Below are 19,448 nucleotides of genomic sequence, written 5' to 3' on the forward strand. Positions count from 1 at the left end.
TTGACTCCTGTGATGCTCCAAAAATCTTTCACAATAGAACCTTTCCGCTATTAAAGCTGTGAAAATGGTGTTTCTTCACACCATTTTCCCCTAGGCAAAACAATAAAGAGCCACTGGGTTTTTAAATCTCCTGTTAAATTCAAAAGACAGCTTTTACATCTTGAGTAACATTAATACATTTATTTAATTATAATTTATTTTTCATTCTTAAAAAGGACAAAGCATGGTTCTGCTCTACTAAATTAAAAAATATAAGATAAAGAGTAACTAAAACAAATTCAAAATTCATCAGTATTAAGTAATATTAATATCAAGTTTCCTGAAGTATAAAGAAACAACAAATGTGTCTATCTAAACTTTAATTATGAACCTTGCGTTTTAAAGCAGATGATACATTAGTTAGTTTGGTTGACAACAGTTTGAAACGGAAGGTCCCCGTTTACACAGTTGTGTAAAACAATAAAAATCTGGAATTACCAGATCAGTATGAGATGTTGTAATCTAGCTCATCTGTGTTACAGATTAAAAAAAAAGCGGTTTTACCTTCCAGATCTTTTTCATCCAAAAATTAAACAGTTTTGCTCCTTATATCATATATTAGAAAAGCAAAAGGCAATCATGCATTTGGCAAAAGATTTAGTTGTGGTTGTACATTATATAAAAATGAGTGATACTGCATAAAAACCAAAACAAAATAAAACAATCTTTTGTACAGAAGGCTTACAGAGTTTTAGTTTCTGTTACACATGAAAACAGCTCATTTTTCTTTCAAATAACTATATAGTTTATGAAATTCAGGAGTGCTCTTATAACTTTTGACATTCCTCTGTAGGGAAGTTATCACTTTCACCTATTTAAAAAAGTTTAATCTTGGAACAAAATTAAAATTAAACTAAAACAGTATTATTGATATTTTTTAATGAAGACTCTAAATGTTTACAGGTAAATATATAGTACAAAATCATACAAATTAAAGAAAGGGGTGTAAAGTATTAATAGGCCTATTCTTGCTTCATGTAAATAGTATTATTATGGACCTCTACAGCATCAGTTCTAAAAAGATAAACTCGATTTCTAAATAGCTAGCAAGGTTGTGCTAATAAAATATGATTCAAAGCTTATAATTCTTGAAGCATCAGACATTGCACTATTACTTGAGCCAGCTGATTCAATATCACCGTGTTTCTTCAACATTCACACTCAGACTAAGTTCTCAGCACACGATGGAAAAAGAAAGAAATATGCACTTCTTTAACAACTTTTAAAAAACCACTGAAACAGTGTAGACACAGTCAGAACAAAAACATTCTCTATCTCCTATTGGACTTCCATTTTTACAAAAGCCATAGTTGACATTTAGGATCAGACCAGCTGGGATCTGCCTTTCATTTAACATCTTCATATCTTTCAGTATTGTATCAGACAGAGAAATAGTCTAAGAACTTTTAAACTCTTATTTACAGCACTAGGAACAGTAGAATAATATCAAGTTATTGAAAAAAAAAGCATATTCTTCCAACTGCAGGGCTTCACTAAAGAAAGGTAAAAACTTGAATCTGTAGCATAAAAAAGTAATCAGAATAATTTTTTGTTACTGTGCTACTTTGTTTTGCCATTTTACCTTATATAGTTTAGCTTATTATTATAAATGTGTCCAGTTTTAAAACACAACTTAAACATTGTATCGTTTGATGTTCCAGTGGCTGATCCTATACTGGACTCCATTTTCGAACTTTTAACATGCTGTTCCAATATCTTGAGGGAGGACGGGCAATTATGCTGCTTGTATGAAAGCCAGAATTTCACACTTAAAATCAGTGATGACTGAATTATTTAAACAATAATTCCTGAGCAGAGTAAAAGAAATGGTATCAAGCTGCATATGCTGCCACTGATGTTCTTTGTGTGATCAAACTGAAATAATCTATTACTAATTAAGAAAATCACAATTTGTTTGAAGAGCATTTTTTTTAAATGTTGCATTATAGGAAGTAAAGGGCTGGAAAATCCTTATAATTCAATGTTGCTGTTAATATTCAAAATTGAACTCCCCAAATGTATCTAAATTAAAAATTCCTTGTAATGGAACCTAGTTTCAAATGCTCTCAAAGTATATTCAATTGCTTCAAGTAAAAAAGCTCTAAAAATGAATTCAATGTTTTTGCTTTGACTGTATCCCTAAAAATGTGAAATCTCATAAATGATGATAGGGATATTCAAAAATATGCAGTGCACAAAACATATAGGATAGTACAGACAGACGTAATTACTCTTACATTTACCACACACAATCAACATTTCAATCTCTATTATATTTCACAATTTGTTATTCAAGTTAAAGCACCTATGTATGGTGATTTTACTTTCACTGTACAGCCTATGTTATTGGATTTTAACACTGTAACTTGCCCCATTGGACCAAATCATGCAACTGTCACAAATCAGCATAAGTGTTTTATAAGGCATATCGGAACAAGTTAAAAATAATTTCTTATCCTTTCAAAAGTTGATTCGCTTGATGGAGGAGTTCCTGGATGCCTCAGTCCTCTTAGAGTTCATCGTAAATCAGTAGGGTAATTTTTTAAAGTGTAATTTATTTGGCTTAAGATGGTGCCACAGGAGTCAAAAAGAATAGTCATCCTCACAGGTTTGAAGGGTGTCCTTTACACTGGACAGAGGACAAAATAAATCCGGAGACATTCAGAATTCCAAGTAGGCAAGGACACCAATGGCAGGCAGCAGTAAACCAAGAAGACCAGGTGATACTCCAGCAGCACCTACAAATAAAAGAGATATTGCAATTTTGTTTTTATGTGAATGATCACCACAAATTTAGATGCAGGCAATTATTTAAGGTGAGAGATCTTGAAAATCAGCTGGTACATCACAAAGCAACTTCTACCTGTATGGATAATTGAAAATGGATAAAAGTCACCACAATATTACTAAGGACTCAGTCTTTCATTCTGTGTGAGCTGTTTATTCAGCATGTTTATATAATCAGTGAAGCCATTAAGATCACATCAGTGTATTTTGGTTTGGATGGTCCAGCAAGCCAGGAGGCTATACCAGGAGGCAAAAGGTCAAAATAAATATTTAAACACGTGAAAACAAAATGAGCAGACACTCTGAAATGTGATGAAGCAAAGAGATACCTCCAGAAATGTTAATGTTGTTATGATCAGTAATAACCTGAGAGCTGTCACAGAGCCTGGGTCATTTGTTTACCTGCTGGATTATGAAGTCCAGATGGCTAATCTCTAACAGTACAGCATTTGTGTGTATATTTCTGTTAAAAATCACATGGTCTCTTTTAAATAAATATTTTAGGACAAAAATATTCAGTGACGGTTTACAATCTTTGTGTGATTTTGCTTTGAAATACCAAGCATAAAAATGATACTATGTGCAATGACTTTTGTTGTCTCAGTCCAGCTTCCTGTAAAAAAACATCTACTTTATAAAGCCACAAATGACTCTATCTGGCAACCTTGCAGTCAATCTGGGGAGGAATGAATGGTGATGAAGAACGAGCTGTCCTCTCATCTCTCGAGATGGTTCCTGTAGATCAGGATTGAGGTAGATTAGTTGGGCAGTGTGGAAGAAGGTTGCATTGCTGTCGGTGGGTGGTGTACTTCGGCTACGGATAGAAGACTTCAAGGCGGATCCAGTGCTGTCAGTCCCTGTCTTTCTAGATTTTTATTCTGTGCTCATCTCCATTGTATTTTTAGCACCTAATCTAGTATCCCTCTCTATGCTTTCATTAAATTCTAAACAAACCTAAAAGGAGAAGTTACTCACCCCATGCAGTAACTAATTTTTTGAGATGTGTCCCCCTAAGAATGTTTCACTTCAGGTGCGCATGTGTTCCATGAGCCTTCGATTGGAGATTTTAGGTAGCAGTGCCCATTCGGCCCAACATACACTCTACTCTGCCTTGTGCTCTGCAACATGGCTATTTAGAGCTGCGTGGGTGACCCCACTCAGTTCCTTTCCTACTGGAATGCTCCACAGCAGAGGGGAAGGAGGACAGATAGTGGAGCACCCATACGGACACACATCTTGAAGAACTACAGTTATTGCACAGGGTGAGTCATGTCCCTATGAGTTCTCCTCTTCAGGTGACTACTGAACAGTACCCTCTAAGGAGGGGGGGAAGCGCTTCACAGTCAAGTCCAAAATTGAAGACAGTACAGTAGAGCCAAACATAGCATCAGAAGCTGAGTCATGAATTATTGTATAATGTTTAGAAAAGGTGTGTATGGAGGTCCCAGTTGTGGCTCTACATATTTCAGCAATGGGAACATTCTTAAGAAAGGCTACTGAAGTAGAAAGATCTCTTTGAATGGGTTAGTACTCTAGAATGAGGTTAGAGATCATGACACTCATAACAAAAGGTAATGCAGTCAGATGTCCATCTAGAGGGAATCTGCTTGGAAATTCAAGATCCCTTATATTCATCCACAATAGACACAAACAATCTGGGAGCTTTTCTAAATGGCTTAGTCCTGGCCAACTAAATGTCTAATGACCTTCTGACATCAAGGGTATGTAATAATGCATTCTCCTTATTCAGGTGTAGTTTAGGAGAGAAAACTGGAAGATGAATAGACTGATTAATGTGGAAATCGGAGGACAGCTTCCATAATAATTTGGGATGTGGTCGCAATGTGACCTATCCTTGAAAAATACTGTAAAGTGGGGATATACCATCAGAAGCCCTTATCTCCCCAATGTAGAGCAAAAATAATGGCTACGAGGAAGGCTGTTTTCATAGATAAGTCAAGAAGGGAACAGGTCACCAGTGGCTCAAAGGGAGGTCTCGCAAGGCATCTAAGCACCAACTTGGGGTCCCAAACCGGGATAGGACATGTGACTCATAGAAAAATATTCCCCAGGCCCTTGAGAAAAATCACTATCATCTGATGTGCGAACACCGAAAAACCCTCTACCAGGAAATTCAGGGCTGTAATGGCTGCCAAATGTACCCTAATGGAATTCAAAGACAACCCTGACTTTTTCAGGTCTAGGCTGTAATCTAGTATATTTTACAGTGATCAGGAGGCAGATGAAAGGTGTCTTAGGTCACACCAGTGATTGAATCTCATTCACTTTTGTAGCTAAGTATTATGGGGAGACTTCTTCCTACTATGTAAAAATACTCTTCTTATTTCCTCAGAACAGGCTGTTTCTAACCCCAGGAAACATCAATCACCTGTGATTTGAGGCAAAGAACCCTGAGGATGGGATGAAAAATTTGACCAGCATCCTGAGAGAGAAGATGAGGGACTGCTTGGAGGGTAATTGGTTGACAAGCATCCAACTGGACAAGGTAAGAAACCACATCTGTCTTGGCCAAGTTAGAATCACCAGAATAACTCTGAACTTGTCTCCTTATCTTGATCACACTTTGGATGTTAGAGGAGTTGGAGGAAATGCATACAACAGACCCAACGTCCAACCAAGAAGAATGGCACCTCCCGCAAGGAGTGAAGGCCCAAACCACCTGTCAAGCAGAACTCGGAGTACTTACTCCCCCTTGATGGTTGATATAAAACATGCATGACATATTGTCTGTCATGATCTTCACATATTTTCCCCTGATCAATGGCATAAAATGAAGACTGTCATTGCTAACCACTCTGAGTTCCAGAAAGGTGATGTGCAGAATGCTCTCATGAGATGACCACCTGCCTTGAGCAGTATATCAAGATGTGCTCACCATCCCAACAGAGATGCCTCTGTTGTTATCATCAGCATTAGGAATGGCTGAGTGAAGGAGATTTCTGCGCAAATGCTGTGAGGTTCTTTCCAGTAGGAACACTAGGAACTGAGAGTAGTTTGTACAAGCTGTGTTTGCTTGACAGTTCAACAGTTCTGCAGCACATTTGCAAATATGTATGGTTTTATCACAAAAGTTCCAGTTGCCATACACCCCAACAACTGAAGACAGTTTTAAACCAACGTCTGAGGGCCGATTTGGACTATAAAGACTAAATTCAATAGAGTTGTAAACCTCTGTGTTGAGAGGAAGGCTTTGGTGGCTACCGCATTGAGGCAGGTTCTTATGAACGCCAAGCTGTGGACGGGGGCGAAGGTGGACTTCTGAATGTTTAACTGCATCTCAGGCTGAAAAACAGTTCTGTATCCTTCTGAGTGGCCACGTAGGTCTCACTGTAGGAGCAAACCTTTAGCAGCCAATCATCAAGGTATGGAAATACTGGGATTCCTTCTCTGTGAAGGTAAGCCACTACCACTGACAGAACTTCAAAAACACGCTGGGAGCAGAAGAGAGTCCGAAGGGAAGCACTCTGAATTGAAAGTGGTTTTGACCTAGAGTGAAACGTAGGGACCTTCTGTGGGAGAGGTGGGTCACTATATGGAGATATGCATCTTGCAGGTTGAGGGACGAGAACCAATCCCTTAGATCAAATGATGGTATTATTGCTGCAAGTGTCACCATTTTGAACTTCTGTATCTTCACAAACCTGTTCAGGAGCCTTAGATGTAGAATGGGTCTCCACCCACTGTTCTTTTTTAGAACCACGAAGTACCTGGAATAAATCTCCGTCCCAACTGATTCTATACTGCTAAGGTTCAGAAGGGACTCTATTTCCTGCTTTAGAAGGCATTTATAAAAGGAGTTCCTGAAGAGGGAAAGGGAAGGGGGGTTGGATGGAGGGAGGAAAGTGAAGTGGATGGAGTATCCTGCTGATACGATCTCCAAAACCCTATGTCCATAGTGATATGCTCCCAAGCCTGTCAGAAGTGAGAAATGTCTTCCTTGCTGTGGGGACTGGCTGTGAACCATTGCAGCTGGAAAGGAAAAAGTGGGGAGGGTAACTCAAACACTCAATAACCCCAACAAAATTGGTGTTTTGGCAATGAGGGTTTCAAGGCTGATGTCTGTGTATCAGATGGTCTCTTTATCTGGAACCTCTGCCTCTTTTGTTGGGGTTCATAAGGTCTCTGGGAGCTAAAGAATTGAGCAGAACAAGATCTTTGTGCTGTCTGGGACTTACTAGATTTCCTTTTATGTGCAGGCATGTAAATTCCAGAGACCGCAAAGTGGCCCTGGATTCTTTTAATATATAGAGAGACTTGTCTGTATTTTCTGCAAACAATTTTAAACCATCAAAGGGAAGGTCATCAACTGTATTTTGAACCTCCCTCAGAAATCCTGACAGCTGAAGCCAGGAGGCCCTTCTCATGACTACAGCCATAGAAACAGAGCAAAAGCAGCTGTGTCAGTGGCATCCAGAGAGGACTGCAGAGATGTTCTGCTGTGGAGCTGACTCTCTGTCATGATTGCCTGGAATTGGTCCTCTGCTCCGGTGGCAGATGCTCAATAAACAAATTGAACTTTGTGATTATATTTCACCATCAATGCCTACTAGTCAGAGATCCTAAACTGCAGCATCGCACACAAATGCAATTTGCAAGCAAATAAATCGAGACACTTCTGATCTTTAACATATGGCATTGATTTAGAATGGTGCTGCCTTACATATTCATTTACAGCCTTAATATCTAGGGTGTTGGGCGAGTGATCAGAAAACAGAAACTCCAAATCTTTAGATGGAACATACTATTTATTATCAGCCCTTTTACAGGTGGATGGTATTGTTGCTGGGGTATGCCAGATTACTTTTGCAGGGTTCAACAGCAGCTCATTAATAGGTAGTGCAATTTGGAAAGATGATGTTATATGCAGAATATCAAGCATTTTATGTTGTAACTCCTTAACCTCCTCAAGTGGAATTTGTAAGGAGTCTGCTATCCTTTTAATGAGGTCCTGAAACCGTTTGAAGTTGTCCGCCCGGGATGGTGGGGGGAGGGATAGCTCAGTGGTTTGAGCATTGGCCTGCTAAACCCAGGGTTGTGAGTTCAATCCTTGAGGGGGCCATTTAGGGATCTGGGGCAAAAATTGGGGATTGGTCCTGCTTTGAGCAGGGGGTTGGACTAGATGACCTCCTGAGGTCCCTTCCAACCTTGATATTCTATGATTCTATGATCTTCATCTAGGGATGAAGAAGAGATGTTGTTTAGTGTTACGACCTCTTTGTCTACTCTTGCCTTGTGTTTTCAAAGGTCTCTTCTTTTGGATCAGGCCTTTTTGAGAGAGAGAGAGAGAGAGAGCTAAGGGTCCTAGAGACTTGTTGATAGTATGCCGCCCATGGACCCCAGTACTTCCAATTAGAGGGACCATATGGTATAGGTGATGGCACCCAAGAGTGCTCATACCACTGGGATGGAGCTTGAGAGTGTCTTTCAGAAATATGTTCTGTCTCCCTCTGATAGGGAGGAGAGGAGTCCTGAACTGAAATTTGTGAGACCAATGAAAAATCACCATCATCATTGTCATTTTCAACATCACTTTGTAGAGGTGGAGCATCAGGAGAAAAAGATGGTGGCTCTGTCAGTATCAGGTGAAAGTCCGGAGACCAAGAGGTTTTCGGTACCAAGAATGGATCGGTACCAAACAAAGGGGAGTCAGGCATCTCTGTTATTGCAAGGTCTCATGAAAATGTAAACTTCTGAGGTACCAACATGGTGGTCGATACTGAGGTGGCAGCCTGACAAGAACCTGACAAAAGCCTGTGGCAGATGGAGCAGGCAGTACTGTAGGCTTTATGCGCCCTGGGGAGAATCTACTAGCTGTTAGCTTGGTCTTCTGCAGTACCGAAATGTTAGGTACCGAGTGCCTGGCTGATTCTACTGGTACCAGCTTAGAAGAGGTAGTCATAGAATCATAGAATATCAGGGTTGGAAGGGACCTCAGGAGGTCATCTAGTCCAACCCCCTGCTCAAAGCAGGACCAATCCCCAATTAAATCATCCCAGCCAGGGCTTTGTCAAGCCTGACCTTAAGAACTTCTAAGGAAGGAGATTCTACCACCTCCCTAGGTAACGCATTCCAGTGTTTCACCAACCTCCTAGTGAAAAAGTTTTTCCTAATATCCAACCTAAACCTCCCCCACTGCAACTTGAGACCATTACTCCTTGTCCTGTCCTCTTCTACCACTGAGAATAGTCTAGAACCATCCTTTCTGGAACCACCTCTCAGGTAGTTGAAAGCAGCTATCAAATCCCCCCCTTTTCTTCTCTTCTGCAGACTAAACAATCCCAGCTCCCTCAGCCTCTCCTCATAACTCATGTGTTCGAGATCCCTAATCATTTTTGTTGCCCTTCGCTGGACTCTCTCCAATTTATCTACATCCTTCTTGTAGTGTGGGGCCCAAAACTGGACACAGTACTCCAGATGAGGCCTCACCAATGTCGAATAGAGGGGAACGATCACGTCCCTCGATCTGCTCGCTATGGCCCTACCTATACATCCCAAAATGCCATTGGCCTTCTTTGCAACAAGGGCACACTGCTGACTCATATCCAGCTTCTCGTCCACTGTCACCCCTAGGTCCTTTTCCGCAGAACTGTTGCCTAGCCATTCGGTCCCTAGTCTGTAACTGTGCATTGGGTTCTTCTGTCCTAAGTGCAGGACCCTGCACTTATCCTTATTGAACCTCATCAGATTTCTTTTGGCCCAATCCTCCAATTTGTCTAGGTCCCTCTATATCCTATCCCTGCCCTCCAGCGTATCTACCACTCCTCCTAGTTTAGTATCATCCGCAAATTTGCTGAGCGTGGAATCCACACCATCCTCCAGATCATTTATGAAGATATTGAACAAAACCGGCCCCAGGACTGACCCCTGGGGCACTCCACTTGACACCGGCTGCCAACTAGATATGGAGCCATTGATCACTTCCCGTTGAGCCCGACAATCTAGCCAACATTCTACCCACCTTATAGTGCATTCATCCAGCCCATACTTCTTTAACTTGCTGACAAGAATACTGTGGGAGACCGTGTCAAAAGCTTTGCTAAAGTCAAGAAACAATACATCCACTGCTTTCCCTTCATCCACAGAACCAGTAATCTCATCATAGAAGACGATTAGATTAGTCAGGCATGACCTTCCCTTGGTGAATCCATGCTGACTGTTCCTGATCACTTTCCTCTCATGTAAGTGCTTCAGGATTGATTCCTTGAGAACCTGCTCCATGATTTTTCCGGGGACTGAGGTGAGGCTGACTGGCCTGTAGTTCCCAGGATCCTCCTTCTTCCCCTTTTTAAAGATTGGCACTACATTAGCCTTTTTCCAGTCATCTGGGATTTCCCCCGTTCGCCACGAGTTTTCAAAGATAATGGCCAATGGCTCTGCAATCACAGCTGCCAATTCCTTTAGCACTCTCGGATGCAACTCGTCCGGCCCCATGGACTTGTGCATGTCCAGCTTTTCTAAATAGCCCCTAACCACCTCTTTCTCCACAGAGGGCTGGCCATCTACTCCCCATGTTGTGATGCCCAGCGCAGCAGTCTGGGAGCTATCCTTGTTAGTGAAGACAGAGGCAAAAAAAGCATTGAGCACATTAGCTTTTTCCACATCCTCTGTCACTAAGTTGCCTCCCTCATTCAGTAAGGGGCCCACCCTTTCCTTGGCTTTCTTCTTGTTGCCAACATACCTGAAGAAACCCTTCTTGTTACTCTTGACATCTCTTGCTAGCTGCAGCTCCAGGTGCGATTTGGCCCTCCTGATTTCATTCCTACATGCCCGAGCAATATTTTTATACTCTTCCCTGGTCATATGTCCAACCTTCCACTTCTTGTAAGCTTCTTTTTTATGTTTAAGATCCGCTAGGATTTCACCGTTAAGCCAAGCTGGTCGCCTGCCATATTTACTATTCTTTCGACTCATTGGGATGGTTTGTCCCTGTAACCTCAACAGGGATTCCTTGAAATACAGCCAGCTCTCCTGGACTCCTTTCCCCTTCATGTTAGTCCCCCAGGGGATCCTACCCATCCATTCCCTGAGGGAGTCGAAGTCTGCTTTCCTGAAGTCCAGGGTCCGTATCCTGCTGCTTACCTTTCTTCCCTGTGTCAGGATCCTGAACTCAACCAACTCATGGTCACTGCCTCCCAGATTCCTGTCCACTTTTGCTTCCCCCACTAATTCTTCCCTGTTTGTGAGCAGCAGGTCAAGTAAAGCTCCCCCCCTAGTTGGCTCATCTAGCACTTGCACCAGGAAATTGTCCCCTACGCTTTCCAAAATCTTCCTGGATTGTCTATGCACTGCTGTATTGCTCTCCCAGCAAATATCAGGAAAATTAAAGTCACCCATGAGAACCAGGGCGTGTGATCTAGTAGCTTCTGCGAGTTGCTGGAAGAAAGCCTCATCCACCTCATCCCCCTGGTCCGGTGGTCTATAGCAGACTCCCACCACTACATCCCTCTTGTTGCTCACACTTCTAAACTTAATCCAGAGACACTCAGGTTTTTCTGCAGTTTCGTACCGGAGCTCTGAGCAGTCATACTGCTCCCTTACATACGGTGCTACTCCCCCACCTTTTCTGCCCTGTCTGTCCTTCCTGAACAGTTTATAACCATCCATGACAGTACTCCAGTCATGTGAGTTATCCCACCAAGTCTCTGTTATTCCAATCACGTCATAATTCCTTGACATCACCAGGACCTCCAGTTCTCCCTGCTTGTTTCCAAGGCTTTGTGCATTCGTATATAAGCACTTGAGATAACCTGATGATCGCCCCTCATTCTCAGTATGAGGCAGGAGCCCTCCCCTCACAGACGTTCCTGCCTGTGCTTCCTCCCGGTATCCCGCTTTCCCACTTACCTCTGGGCTTTGGTCTCCTTCCCCCGGTGAACCTAGTTTAAAGCCCTCCTCACTAGGTTAGCCAGCCTGCTCGCAAAGATGCTCTTCCCTCTCTTCGTAAGATGGAGCCCGTGTCTGCCCAGCACTCCTCCTTCATGGAACACCATCCCATGGTCAAAGAATCCAAAGCCTTCTCTCCGACACCACCTGCGTAGCCATTCGTTGACTTCCACGATTCGACGGTCCCTGCCCTGGCCTTTTCCTTCCACGGGGAGGATGGATGAGAACACCACTTGCGCCTCAAACTCCTTTATCCTTCTTCCCAGAGCCACGTAGTCCGCAGTGATCCGCTCAAGGTCATTCTTGGCAGTATCATTGGTGCCCACGTGGAGAAGCAGGAAGTCCTCTTATCTTTGTTGATTCGATCCCCTGACAGTAATGAAGATCCTCCTGAGCCAGAACCCTTAGATTCTTTGGGTTTACTGATGCTCACAGTACCTGAGAAACCTGCAGTCTCAGGGGTACCAAGTTGGGGATCAGCAGGTGCTGAAGCCGTTGTCTCAATCAGTGACTGGGGTTTCTTTGAGATTCCCTATCTGGGGAACCTAAGCTCAATTTCCCAGAGTCTTTTTGAGGGAATTCAGGAGTCTTCCTCTTAGCAGTTGTAGAGGAGTATTGAGCTGAGTTGACAGTTGACTTGTTTGGAGACTTGTTTATGCGAGGGAGGGGAGAATCCCCTGGTCTAGATCAGAAGCCAGACAGCGGGAGCTTTCCATCATAAGGAGGCACGTCTTAATCTCCCAGTTCTTTCTGGATCTCAATTTTATGGCCAGGCAAAAATTATACTTTTGGGGGACAGGTGACTCCCTTGGGCAATGGACAGCCCAGGACTGCCAGTCGCTCACTGGGTAAACCTCCTGGCACAAAGCGAAATGTTTAAAACCAGAGAGCTGGGTATACCCTCCCAGCAATTTAACGTCCTTACAACAATTTTTTCAAACTACTACTAACTATAACCAACTACCGCTATTATAACTAGCTAAGCTAAATAAAACTATGAGAAAAACTGCAGATGAGGCAAGCTCAGCTTGGACACTGCTGAGGCTCTGTCTCATGCTGAGGCGGTTGAGAAGGAACTGAGGGTGGTTTGCCTTTGCAGGTCTATCTAGCTATAGTGCAGAGTATGAGGCAGAATAGAGCGCATGCGCAAGTCAAACTGGCAACGCTACTTAAAATCTCTGACTGAGGGCGCATGAGGCACATTTGTGTCTGAAGTGTAGCACCCACAGGACATTTTGCAAGGAAGAAAAATGATTTTGTAACACAATTCTGTTACAGCTGCTTTTGCTCACATTCTTTCCAATAAAGTTTCTTCTGAATAGCGTGACTACCGACCACAGGTGGAGTGAAATGGCTTGTAAAGTTCAGTCTCCTTAAACACAGAGTCCTTGAGGAGTTTCTGGGGTCTACTTGTTGGAAAGAACTTTCTTTGCCAAAAGGCTCATGTAACTGTCTGAGGAAGAAATAAAGGAGCTGAAGGATGGGAAAAGGAAACCATAAATCATAAAGCAAAGATTCAGCAGGTAGCTCTGTTCCATATAGTAGCAGCAAAGAATATTAATGTCCAATATAAAGTGTTTTTTATACATAGATTTTACAACAAGAAGGGACCATTATGATCACCTAGTCTGACCTCTTATATAATACAGGCTGTAGGATTACACCAAGTGGATTCTGCATCAATCCCATAAATTTGTACTTAAGGATGTGGAAGACACAATCTTTAAGCCACAATATTCTAAATTTTCAGTAAGTAAAGAGGCTGAGCTTGCATTTCATGTGCACTCAAAATCTACCATTAACAAATGCTGTCTTGATCAGATGTCTGAAGTCAAGAGGCGTTTGTAGGTGAAACCAGGATTGGGATCAAGACAAGTTAAAATAAATACCTGAAAGGTGAATTGAGACACTTATTACCTGCACTCTGGAAAAGTAAGGAAACCAGATGGAATGAAGCTGGATGGACTTGTGGCTAAGGCAGTAAGCTGGGACTAAGGCAATCAGAGTTCCATTGCTAGTCTATCAGACTCCCTACATGCCCTTGTACAGGTCATCTAATTGATCTTCACTTCAGTTCTCTAACTGTAAAAGGGGGATCATGATATTTTCTAATCTAGAGAATATGTTCATTAGTATTTAGGAAATAGATATTATGATGATGAGCACAGGTGTTGACTTTGTCCTTTCCCGGGGGGGTGCTTGACCCACACTCCTCCCGGGACCCTTGCCCACTCCATCCCTTCTCCAAACCCCCACCTCTTCCCACCTCACCCTCTCCCCTGAGTGCACCCCATCCTCACTCCTCCCCCCAGCACCTCCTGCACACCGCTAAACAGCTGATTACAGTGAGTGGGAGGTGCTGGGAGAGAAGTGGAGGTGCTGACCAGCTAGGCTGACAGAGGGTGGAAGGTGCTGGGGTAGGTTGGGGGAGGAGCTGATGGGGGGCTGCCAGTGGGTGTCGAGCACCCACTTTTTTTGCCTGTAAGTGCTCCAGCTCTGGAGCTCCCATGGAGTCAGCGCCTATGATGATGAGCATCATAGGAAGGCCTGTAAAATCAAAATAACTCTCTCTGTAAGATACTATAAGTAAATGAGGGTCAAAACCCCCCGAAGTTCAACATGTCTATTAAGTGTGGGGGTGAGCACTGTATTCCAGTTGAATACAATTCCAACTGAATTGTTCTTGCAAATTTAAAATCCATTTTGTGTGGATATTCCCAAATACAACTAAAATTATTTTTCTGTAGCCCACATTTATTATTACTGTTTGTTTGCTAAGGTCCATCACTCTAACATATGTGGAAAGTGATTACAAAAAGTTGCTTATATGTGTCCAAATGATAAATAATCCCAGTGAGGTGCAAACTGATCAGGGTTATTCCCATTATGCAAATCATTTCTGAATTGTACAAAGGCCAAAATGTGTGATGGTAACATTTGTTGTGATGCAACTACTAGAACCCCAAATTCCCTTCTTTTTAAATATTTATAAAAGCAACCTTCCTGCATTCATCTCATCCCTTTGTCTTTCAGTTGGTTGGATACCGAACTTTCTGTGGAAAGATAAGTTTGTAGTGTTTAGGAGCTGAGCTTATGAAGGAAGCACTGTTGGATCTCCTGCTATTCATCCTGAGTTTACCTGACAGCTGGTTTCATGGTGGTTGGATATGACCATATCAGAAAAAATAATCATAACTTCATTGAGTGGTCACACAAATTGTTGCTGAAATTCCTCCAAACACTTTTTGTAGTGATGCAAGTTTTTGATTACACAATATGTGCAGACTGAAGACTATATCAAAACTATTTTATCTCAAATATGCCTGTACTGTCTTTGTTTACTAAATAGCTTAATCTCTTTATACTCCTTGGCCTTAAAGTCAAAGCATCTTGCTCAGCTAACAAGCGTATAAATGATATTGGCTGTACAACCTGTACAGCCATCAGATCTGGGAACAGAAGCTACATCATGTGACTTAAGGTAAGTCTACACAGCAACTGGGAGGGGTAATTCCCAGCTCAGGAAGGCATATATGCATTAGCTCTGCTCCAGCTAAAATTATGAGCGTGGCCATGGTGGCATGGGCAGCAGCTTGGGTTAAGGCCCAAGTATGTACCCAGGAAGTGTCTAGCCAGAGCAGCTGCCATGGCCGCACTGCTATTTTTAGGTGCTAGCTTGAGCAGAGCTAGTGCATGTTCATCTACTTACACTGTGAATTACATCTCCCAGCTGCTGTGTAGACATACCCTTAGGTGGACAGTCAAAATTAAGCAACAGAGCTCAATTTTTGATTGTTTACAAACAATGCAAGGAGTAAAACATTCCAAAAGGTGTTTGTTGAATGAATTTGAATGACTAACAAATTTGAGGAAATTGCTATTAGCATATGAATATTCTGCAAAGAAAAAAAGCAATCTGAAATAAATTATTCCCTGAGAAGTACTCTTTCAGCTCCACTGGGCAATACTCAACACAATTCACTCGGGATTAAATTTATCCAGTGCAGCAGGCTCAAAAATAGATTAGGCACCACTTCAGTGCTACCATGTAGGCTCTACGCAGTGAGGTTACTCTTATACCCAGACATGACACTAACAGCATATTGTGACGAAAGTTATCACATTAAGCAGACTTCTGTCTTTTTTTGTTGGACTACTGATGCTGATGACAGGAGGTACATGCTGGATTAGACTTCCAGGCAGGCCTGTGGGTGCAATCCTGTAGTCCTCACTCATATACAACATCCTTGAGATTAATGTAAGCTTTGCCTGAGTAAGGACTGCAGGTTTTACAGCTGTAGGCCAGTGCTGATGTAAATCTGACCTGTCAGTCTTAGCAACTATTTTAAAAGCATTGATACATATTTAATTCAGAACACTGCTCTATGCTGTGTAACTTGCCATAGCTGGCATGATTATTCAAAAAAATTATTTCCTCCTTGGAAAAATAAAATGGTTGATTTTACAGTTGAAAGATGTACATATGTAGAGTAAGAGGTTTTAAATAGTTGCTTATATATGCATTTGATTACCTTTGCCATATCGATACAAGGACATGCAAACTCGTCATATTATGGACAAACCAGGCAGTACCATGAGCACACATGCTACAGAGTGCTACTGCGGTGGTCAAATCTGAACCTCTAGCATCTGACCTAATTTAAAATATGAATGACTGTAGACATGTCTTTTTTAAAGTATTTGTGAATATGTGCAAACAAATGTATGAATTTATATAAAAGGGGGATTTTTGCACTCTCTGTAAGGCTGGCCATGTATGAGCTTGGTATTCCCTTTCTCTGACTTGGGACCCATTTAGAAATAACACAGATGATTTGTATTAACGTTATTTATAACTCCAAGTGAAGCCCTATTCCAGTACCATGCTATCTGTAACCCTATCCCATCAATTGCAAGTACATACAGCACTGAACACACAGAATGGCAAACTGCAGCCACAGAAGGAGAGGCCAAGCCGAGTCAGCACGCCAGTCATGAGGCCTAAAGACCACCAGTCTGAAATGAAAGTATCTTTCTGTTTGTGGGTTTGGCAACAAAATATCTAATTTACTGCAAATAAACAGTGTATGCCTGTGTGTGTTATATTCAATTTTCCTACTGGCCCTGAGTGTGAGTGTCCTCTCTATATATCTGGGAAGAATTACAGATTTGGCTGGATTATTATAAAAATGAAGCTCAGTTGTGGAAATCTTGAATTCTTTTAAACCTAGCACTAGCTTTTCTACAGTGGATAAGGAAATATCTAGAATGCACTTTAAATATCTACAGGATTTTGTTTCTATGATGCATGTACTGCACTTGGTTAATCTATTTTTTGCATTTTGCTTTAAAGAGATCTTAGGAGTCTGAAAGCCACAACCACACACTGTCAATACAGTTAAGCATTTTCCCTCAAAAAGTTATATATCCAAGTAAACGAAGGAAATAGTTTTGGAAACATTTTTCTCCAGTGGGAGTCGTGTGTTAGATGAATTCCAGGTAAAATCCCACCTATCTATGGTTTTATCCTCCTTACATCTTACATTCCCTGCTTCAGTATTGACCATCCACTTCAAGCAGAGAAAGACCAGAGAGAAGTCCTCCACACTTCTGGACTAAGGCTGGCTTTGTGAGGAGAGAATTAGCAGAAGATGACAAAGATGGCTTGTATATCAATTTTCCATTTTTCATACAACTAGCAACTACAGACATTCAATATTTTACCATTTAAATATAAAAATAACAAATCTAATGTGTATCAAAACATCTAAGACATCTATATATTACTCTACATTTTGTAACAATTATTTTCTTTAGACTTTGATTATTAAATTTGATATTGTTGCCCCTTCTTCTGATATCAGTGTCACCCTCTGTTGAGTGGTAGCTGATTTCTGGTGTCTTGTAGCTCTAGTGGAAGAGAAATCAATGACATGGAGTCTGGGTATGCTCTACGAGTAATCTGCTCTATTTTAACATATACACCAGTCCTGGAACAGAAATCTCGATCCACATACCAGTGCCCAAATCACAGGAAGTGTACTCTGTCCCACAAATTACCTCTACTATAGAGAATAAAGCAGAGAGCAAACTCTTTGCTACCTGCCACAGCTTCTCTCAAAGGAAAACTGTATAACAGAACTAATACTGCATTTCTTCAAAAAGTAAAAACTTGCTCACATTCTAAGAACTTGTAAGACTATGTGCAATACCACTAGTTGGTGACTATTACCACAACATTTTATAATTTTACAGCATTTTCCATTCATGAGTTTCCAAGTATTCTATGTACATTGAACATGGGATAGAAAAGCATTTTTATACTTATTTTACAGATGCGCAATCTAAGCCATAGAAAGGGTCAGTGATTTGCCCGCGTCACACTATTACTCAGTGCCTGAGTTGGAAAGAGATTCCACAAGTCCTAATTTCCTGTTCTTTTATAACCAACGAAGAAATATTAGGTCTGAAAGCGAACTGCAGGCTAATTTCTTACCAAATAGATGTTAAACTACCAATAAGTTAGTTACTGGTCTCCGATGTAAGTAATCCATATAGTAAAGTTCCTTTTCACAGAGGATTTTCTCTTTTCTAAGGCTTGGTCTACACTACAGAGCTGCCTTATGTCAATCTAACTATGTCAGTGTCTGTACTACAGCTTTGCTCCTACCAATATAAGTGCCCTACTCTACTGACATAATAACTCCACCTCCACAAGAGGCATAGGGCTTATGTCAGTGTAGTTAGGGCAACACAGTGTCTGTGTTGACACTGCGTTCCTTACATCGGCTGTAAACTGTCATGTCAATTTCACAGCTTTAGAAAGCCAGATCTTCTGCCAGGCTGCCACCCACCTGCTGCCTCCTGGGACCCCCAGCTCCCTGCCAGGAGTATGGCAGCCAACTGGCCTCTGGATGTGGATCTCCCTGCCGGAAGCGAAGAGCCCCCGGCGGCTTCCCCTCTGTTCCCAGCTGGGAGTGGGGAGGCGAGAAGCCCATGGGGCAGCTGGGCTCCCAGTGTGGAGCTGCATGGAGCTGAGAGCCCTGGCTCTCAGCTACCCACCCTGCCCCTTTTCAGTTGGTGGAAGTGCTCCTGGTGAGGACATGCACCACCACCGGAAGGAGGGCAGTGTGGACATCTGCCACCGGCGTCATTACCGTGGTGGCTGTAAGTTGACCTAAGATTGACATGCCCTGAGTGGCAAAACATTTATCCTACCAATATATGTAAAACTCCAGCTAACACTGGGCTAATCATGAGCTGACCCTGTTGTGGCACAACTCTTTCTCTATTTTGGTACTTCGGAAAGACTTTTTCGAGAACACACATGTAATTATGTTTAACATGTACAGAATTACAGCAGTGTTCTTGGTTCCCAGGATCTGAACATCTAAATGTATTAATTATATAATGACCATCCATTTGTAAAAATAGACCACAAGTTATCATCAAATGTTTAACATTTTATAGCGAGAGACAGAGACTCCTCTGTCTCATGATATCTCTCACATGATATTTCCTATGATTCATAAATAATGTAAAATTGCTAACAGAGCTAGATTTACTTACTATGACAGTAAAGACATTTTGTTTTCTTACACAACAGCTGTCATCCTATCTTAAACATTTTTGAAACAGTGGCAAAAAATTTATCCTACCAAAAAATCAGCATTTTAGTTTCTGTAATATCTACACAGCTGCATCTATGTCTAAGGCCT

General features: G+C 41.8%; 1 protein-coding gene across 3 annotated transcripts in view; it reads right to left on the reverse strand.

Moving 5' to 3' along the window:
* Nucleotides 1-342: 342 nt before the first annotated feature.
* The window catches only part of CNTN1 (contactin 1), a 432,672-nt gene continuing 413,566 nt past the window's right edge, over nucleotides 343-19,448 (reverse strand). For all 3 annotated transcript variants that reach the window (XM_073328045.2, XM_078851133.1, XM_073328043.2), the window contains one exon: nucleotides 343-2,777. In XM_073328045.2, the coding sequence (XP_073184146.2) occupies nucleotides 2,701-2,777 (77 nt within the window). In that variant the 3' untranslated portion in view covers nucleotides 343-2,700. The remainder of the gene's footprint in view (nucleotides 2,778-19,448) is intronic.

This window comes from Lepidochelys kempii, chromosome 1, assembly GCF_965140285.1.
Source record: "Lepidochelys kempii isolate rLepKem1 chromosome 1, rLepKem1.hap1, whole genome shotgun sequence".
NCBI classification, from domain to species: domain Eukaryota; kingdom Metazoa; phylum Chordata; order Testudines; family Cheloniidae; genus Lepidochelys; species Lepidochelys kempii.